General features: G+C 45.1%; 1 protein-coding gene across 1 annotated transcript in view; it reads left to right on the top strand.

Moving 5' to 3' along the window:
* The window catches only part of LOC101995581 (kunitz-type serine protease inhibitor textilinin-3), a 3,106-nt gene extending 543 nt beyond the window's left edge, over positions 1-2,563 (top strand). Inside the window, exons 2-4 of the mRNA XM_013352070.1 lie at positions 252-260; positions 787-956; positions 2,414-2,563. Coding sequence (XP_013207524.1) covers positions 252-260; positions 787-956; positions 2,414-2,563 — 329 coding nt within the window. The remainder of the gene's footprint in view (positions 1-251; positions 261-786; positions 957-2,413) is intronic.
* The last annotated feature ends 4,910 nt before the right edge of the window (positions 2,564-7,473 follow it).

Raw genomic sequence — 7,473 nt, 5'->3', positions numbered from 1 at the left:
ATTCATAGGACCACTGTGTTACATTCCTTGAATTCAGGGGGGCTAAGATCATCATCAGCACTTCCATGCTTCTTACTTAATTTGTTTTTAATCTGAATTCTAATGGGCACTTTGGGAAGCTCAGAGCAGAGATAGAGAATTCCCAGTCATGAAAAGGACTACAGCTGGGCCACATTAAGAACAACATTAACTTTCTTTGTCTCCAACATGGTCACCATGGCTCCTGCTGGAATTCACTTCTACACTACCAGCGAAAACCGGTAAGTCTAGGTGGGTGAGCAAAGGGAAGCAGGGTAAGGGAGGCCTCTCGAGACCTGGAGGCAGGGAGGATCTGCCAGCAGAAACCAAGACTTCAGGGGTAGATGTGCAAGGTGGACTCTTTGACATACATGTTTGTGTGCTCTGGGTGATGGGGGACTAAAGGAAGGGTCCAAATGATGAGTGCCTACAGATACCAAGTGAGATGTTTGCTTCCAGAGTCAAGGAAAGCATGTAGAGATTCAGGAAGCAGAAGCTTAATGTGAATAAGGAATACCGAGGAAGGTGGAGGGTGTGGTCCTTCTCCAAGTGTTCTCCATCACACTGGCCCCGGGCTCCTGACAGCTCAGGTTTACTGTCCTGTATCACACAGAGAGCAAAGTTCATGCTAGAGGTATTCTAGCTTGAGCCCCAGTGATAAAATGAGTTTACATGGGGGTAGGGGAGAACTTTCGTAGCCTGGGTCCATAAAGAAAAGAGTGATGATTCTTTTAATAAGAGGCTCTGAACCTGGACTCTTGTCGACAGCGCTCTGCAACCACCCTGTAAGGAGGGGATTCTGTGGCTTGTATCTGTACAGATACTACTTCAACAAGGTCACATCGCTATGTGAGCCCTTCGTCTTCTCTGGCTGTGGGGGCAACAGGAACAACTTTAAAAGTAAATACCTCTGCGAATTCTATTGCATTGATAAGCAGGTAAGCCCCTTGGGGCCTCACTCTACTCTTGATGATGCTGGAGGGTTGGGATCACGGTTTTACAGGCGACACTTAAAAAAGATGCTAGGGTAAAACGAGCAAGGGCCCCAGAAATTACTTCCAGTTGCGGATGAGGGGTTTGCGAGCTGAAAACCAAAGCCTCGGCAATCATGGTGGCTTTATTGTGTAACCCCAACATTCAGGAGTCTGAAGCTGGAGGATTATTAAGAGTTTGACACTAACCTGGACTATGTAGTGAGTTCCAAGTCAACTTGGGTTACACAAAGAAAAAAAAAAGCATGAAATTAGAAAGAGAAGGTAGGGGATGGATCTGGGAGGGGTTATGGAAAGGGGATAAATATGATCGAAACCTTTTATGTGAAACTCTCAAAGAACTAATAATTTAAAAAAGGAGAGAGAGAGAGAGAGAGAGAGAGAGAGAGAGAGAGAGAGATCATAACAAAAAAAAAGGAAAAAATTTAAAGCCCAAAACAGTTGATTCCTTGCTTTCCACTCAGAAGGACATGGTTGCAGAGGTCCTCTCTCTCAGCCCAGCATCTCACTACTATGGCAATGGCCTGGGTCTTTGAGAACCTCACAAGAAGCTATTTCGGTTGCTGTTTGGTGGAGCATCAGGAGCATAGGGAAGACACTAGTCACAGTCCGGTGCCTGACCTCTAGACAGAGGCCTCATACTCCAAAGCAGAGGAGCTGGTTTGCCAGCCTGCATATTCCCACAACCTAGCATTATACCTGTTTATTGATTGTTTCTAGGTAGAACATTAGCAATAGACGGCTATGGAATTGGTGTGATACCTTAAGAACCAGTTGAATAGGAAGGAGAAAAAGACAAAATCTCCTAAGTAAATTGGGAGCAGTGGGGGTTATGGGAGAGGGTAGAAGGGGAGAGGAGAGAAAGGGAAGGGTGCAGACAAAAATGTATAGCTCAATAAAAACAAGGGGGAAAAAAAACACAACTATTTCCCTAAAATGTGATTGTTTTTTATAATCCATTTTCTATTATGCAGCTTTTAATCTCAAAAAAAGGACCAGTCGATTGGGTCCTTTTAGTAGTAGTAGTAATAATAATAATAATAATAATCACAAATTTTACTTATTAACAGAAAGACTAATCCAAATCCAGCCAACCAATCAGGAAATGGAAGCAAGCAAAGGATGAGATAAAGATGCTGATGCCTTGCTGAGTGAATAAAGCTGAAGCTTCTGACACTTAGAGCTCAAAACTCTTGCTCATTCCCTTGCCTCATTAATCTTTCCCCCTGGTCAGCTGTAGATAATTTTAACTGAGATGTTCCTGAACTTCAGCTCTGGTGTGAATTCATGCATCACTTTCAGCCAGCATACTTCTGATATAAAGGACCTATGACCCCTACAGAAACCAGCCCATTCTCTTTCATGAGTCAATCCCTGTGGCATCCTCCTTCTTTGCTCTCTAGCTGACTTCATTGCTGAATTTCGTTATGGATCAAAATAACTCTCATTCAGATCTCGCAACTGCCCCAGATCAACTGGCCAAATGTCTCTGGCGTCCCAGTTGGTGGCACTATAGAAACCACGACACTGGAGCTGGGAGCTCCAAGTCTTGAGCTGTCATAGTATGGAGGGTCGCTGCCTGTGCTCTGAGTATTTAAATTCTTGCCAACAATGGAGCCTCACAAAGGAATCTAGACATGACCCAGTATCCTAGTGCCCGTAAGTAATGAATGGGACTGTGGTCCCAGATGAGTCAGCTTCCAGCTCAGTCTGAACACTACCCTGGAAGGGCACAACTTTGGGAAACTCTAGGGAAGTGGCAGAAACCATAGATTAGAGGTTTAGCACTCACTCCATCTCCCAAGGTATTACTACAATGCAGTGGTGGAGAGGGCCAAGGAAACAAGAAGGTTCTAGTCGCCTCTAAGTATTGGGTCAAAATCTCCAAGTCCAGTATCCCAGACTGTGTTGTGTTCAAATGAAGCTTTGTTCTCTGGCCTGATACCATAGACTTGATTTACCTGGTACCAATTTATAAGATTGGGGAATGTTTTTCTCCTCCTGATTATACTAAGATTTGGTATTTGAAGCCAGGCAGTAGTAGTGCATGCCTTTAATCCCAGAACTGGGGAGGCAGAGGCAGGTGGATCTCTGTGATTTCTAGGCCAGCCTGGTCTACAGAGTGAATTCCAGATCAGTCAGAGTTACACAGAGAAACCCTGTCTTGAAAAAAAATATAGATTTAGTGTGCATCCTGGCTTTCTAACCACCAAATGCAAAGACAAATCATCAGATCTAGAAAACACCACCCAGAGAGCCTGGCAGGATTGGGGATGCCTGCAAGTTACTCCTTTCCCATCACACACACACACACACAAACACTGATCAAAGCAAAATTGTTGTCCTGCCCTTACACTCAACAATTTGACCTATGTCTTTGTATAGGAAACACTGAAACCTGGACAATAACATTCCCAAGAAGAAACACATCACATAACGAAGAGGGAGGGTGTGACCTGCTAACGTGATTTATTAGATGTGGTTCAGTAGCAAAGTGGGAACTCAGACCAGTGTGAGCTTTGCCTGTATTTAGCTTCCTAATGTGTTCTTTCATGGTCTTTGACCTAGATTTCTGCTGCCCCCTGGTGGCTCAGAACAGAGAGCCCAGGAAAGAATTCCCTCTACTTCTTTAGGGACCTAACTCATTTTTGTATTTGTCAGTCTGTGTGAAGCTGGTCGATCTACACGCCCATTCCCCTGACTCAACAGATCTTGACTCAACTCAAGGTCAATCTCCCAACTCCCACCCTACACCTCCACTTACCACTGATGCCACGTCCACGGGAGAAAAAAAATGAGATGCAGAACAGCAGCGAGAGGAGCTGGAGCCTCTTGGTATTGCTGGGGAAGGGCACGGAGGACTCAGATGGTCAAGGAAAGGGGCAGAGAGCACAGATCTTTTCCAGCCCCTAAATAGGGGTCAGATGTCCACTTTAAGAAAGATGAGGGTGCACAGAGGGTGGCTTCTCGGTCTGGTCAAAGGTTAATTTGGGGTGCAAAGGCGGCAGACAGCTGGTAGGATCAGGATTCATAGGGACCTGCTTCGCAGAATTCAGGCTGAAAGGGATTTAAACCCTGAGGAAGGAAACCTTTGCATGGCTCCTTTGGTTTGGGAGACAGCAGTAGAGACAAGAGCCTAGAGATTGCAGAAAGACCTGGAAATTTAAGCTCTCTCTTGCTCCCTCTCTTTCTCCCCCTCTCTGTGTTTATACATCTATCTCTCTCCCTCTTATCTGTGTGTGTGTGTGTGTGTGTGTGCGCGTGTGTCCCTCTCCCTCTATATGTGTCTGTCTCTCTCCCTCTGTCTGTGTGTGTTTGTCTATCTGTATCTCCCTCTCTCCGTGTATGTGTATGCCAATCTCTCCCTCTCCCTCTCCCTCCCTCCTTCCCCCCTCTCTTTTTTCTCCTTTCCTCCATCCCTCCCTCCCCTCATACCATTGCTATAGACACAAGCTACACAGGATAGCCCCCATCTGGTGGAAGAAGAGATCTGGCTCACCGGCCCCACCCTTCAGTCCCGTCCTTATCTGGAAGAAAACCACCTTACAGCATCTGAAGGTCCCGGGGCGGACAGCCTCAACTGCTCTCGCTGAAGTCTCTATTCATATTGCTTTTTAAATTATATGCATAAAGCTAGACAAGGTGGCATGCACTTGGGGGCTCAGGAGACAAGAGAATCCCTTGAGCCTTTGAGTTCAAGGCCAGTCTGAGCAACACAAGCAACACTCCATCTCAAAAGAAAAACACTTGCTTTTTTACTTGGATGTTTAAGTAAACAATAAAATTATAAACAAAATAGTGGAATAGGGATCTCAGCAACTTGTCAGCAGTCTGTCAGACACCAGCCCTTCTCAGAGTCATGACTGTCTTTGGACCAGCCACCGTAAAGCTCACGGCACAGTGTGACCACTTGTCATCAGATCATCCAGCTCCAACACGAGGCTGCTCAGAAAAATAAGTGTTCTCAACACAGTAATATCCAGAATTTTACCTGGCATTTTTTTATATTTATTACATTGTGTGTGTGTGTGTGTGAGAGAGAGAGAGAGAGAGAGAGAGTGCTCATGCTTAGGTATACATGCCACAATGTGTGTATGAAAAGGTCAAAGGACAGTGTTTGCTGAAGCAGGTTCTTCCCTTCCACATGTGAATCCAGAGGACTGAACTCCGGCCAGCAGACCTGGGGGCAGGCACTTTTACTCAAAGCCATCTCACCTGCCCACACCTAGCAACGTCAACCCTGATTTTAATTGCATGTACCTGAGCCAGTACAGCATCTGTATTACCCAGGGAGCCAGGCAGCGCTCTTCCCTTCTCCGCTGACAGAATCTTGGATTTATATCTCATGCCAGGTCCGAAGCACAGCTAAGCCATTCCCTCTGCAAACATCTGCTTCCCTGGCCTCTCCGAGGCAACTTCTCAGGAGGCTGTCATAGGAAGAGAGTCACGGGTGGGTGGGGGGGGGTAAAGATCTTTCTGGATGGGGCTAGAGGAATGGCTCAGCAGTTAAGAGCACTGACTGCTCTTTTAGAGGACCTGGGTTCAATTCCCAGCACCACAGGGTGGCTCACAGTTGTCTCTGGTTAACTCCAGTTCCAGACCTGACAACCTCACCATGAAATGAAGGCAAAACACCAATGCACGTAAAATAAAAATAAACAAAAAAATTTAAAGATCTTTCTGCCCTGCCATCAATACCTTGCTATGTCATCTAGAATTTCCATCAACCCTCCTGTACCTGTGAAGTGATGAGGTGACGGTGAAGGAATGAGGTCAGCAGTGAAGGGATGAGGTCACCAGTGAAAGGATGGGGTCACTAGTGAAGTGATGAGGTCACCAGTGAAGGGATGGGGTCACTAGTGAAGGGATGAGGTCACCGGTGAAGGGATGTGGTCACCAATAAAGGGATGATGTCACCAGTGAAATGATGAGGTCACCAGTGAAGGGATGTGGTCACCAGTGAAGGGATGTGGTCGCCAGTGAAGGAATGAAGTCATAGGTGAAGTGACAAGGTCACCAGGGAAGTGATGATGTTGTCAATAAAGGGATGAGGTCACCAGTGAAGGGATGAGGTCACCAGCACAAAGACGAAGCCTGAGCCTTTGAGCTGCTGAGCCAGCTTCATGCTGTTTCATGCTGTATCTTTGTTGAACAAGCCTCTCATTGGATTTTCTGCTTGTAACCCAAAAATTCTCAGTTGACATATTAAGAATTCCATTCATTCTTTCATTCACTCAAATATTTATTGAGATTTATGTGGGGAGCTATTTAAGAAACTGGAATTTTGCTAGGCTGTGGTGGTGCACACCTTTGGTCCCAGCACTCAGGAGGCAGAGGCAGGTGAATCTCCGAGTTTGGGGCCAACCTGGTCTATAGACTGAGGTCCAGGACAGCCAAGGCTACACAGTGAAACCCTGTCTTGAATAACAAAACAAAAAGTTACATAAAGCATGTGTGTGTGTGCATGCATGTGTGCATGTGTGTAAAAGTATCAGTGTCCAATATGGGATAACTAGTCAAATAAATTAGCCATTGCATGGACGTCTAGTAGAGTTAGGTATGATACTGCCATCTTGAGGAAATCTAAGCATTTTGAACCGAACATGCTGATTAGTTTGTGAAAAAGTGGAAGAGTCAGAAACTGTGTCAAAGATCACAACACACTGTGAGTAAGTAGAATGAATGAAAACCCAAGCAGGAAATGGCGGTGTACACCTATAATCCCAGCACTGGGGAAGTGGGCATAAGAAGGTCAGGGATTCAGGTTGGAGAGAAGGCTCAGAGATTAAGAGTACTGATTGCTCTTCCAAAGGTCCTGAGTTCAATTCCCAGAAACCACATGGTGACTCACAACCATCAATAGTAAGATCTGGTGCCCTCTTCTGGCATGTAGCCATTTACGCAGGCAAAACACTGTATACATAATAAATTTTAAAAAATCTTTAGGAAAAAAAGAAAATCAGGAGGAGTTCAAGGCTACATAGAAATTTGAAGCTAACCTGGGCTATATGAAACTTCAAAATTAAAGAAACAAACAAACAAAAACTAATCTTGTAACACACTTGGCATAAGACAGTGACATTTTTAATAACTGACAGAAAACAGAAGAGGAAAGTAGAAAGGTTTTTTAAAATGTGAGGTGACTAGTTGGCAAGAAATGGGCTGAATACAAATCTGATGACCTGAGTTCCATGCGCAGAACCCACACAGTGGAAAGAGAGAAACAAATTCTCAGAGCTGTCATCTGAAACCTACATGTGCACTGTGCACATGCAACTTGAACACACACATACACATGCATACACACACACAGAGCAATTACTATTTTTTAACATTTAAAAAAAATTGCTTTCCCTTGATATGCATTAAACACTCGGGAGGCAGAGGCAGGCGGATCTCTGTGAGTTCGAGACCAGCCTGGTCTACAAGAGCTAGTTCCAGGACAGGCTCCAAAACCACAGAG

The sequence above is a fragment of the Microtus ochrogaster genome, linkage group LG8, assembly GCF_000317375.1.
Source record: "Microtus ochrogaster isolate Prairie Vole_2 linkage group LG8, MicOch1.0, whole genome shotgun sequence".
NCBI lineage: Eukaryota > Metazoa > Chordata > Mammalia > Rodentia > Cricetidae > Microtus > Microtus ochrogaster.
The sequence above is the reverse complement of the archived record's forward strand: the minus strand, read 5'-3'. Positions and strand labels throughout refer to the sequence as shown.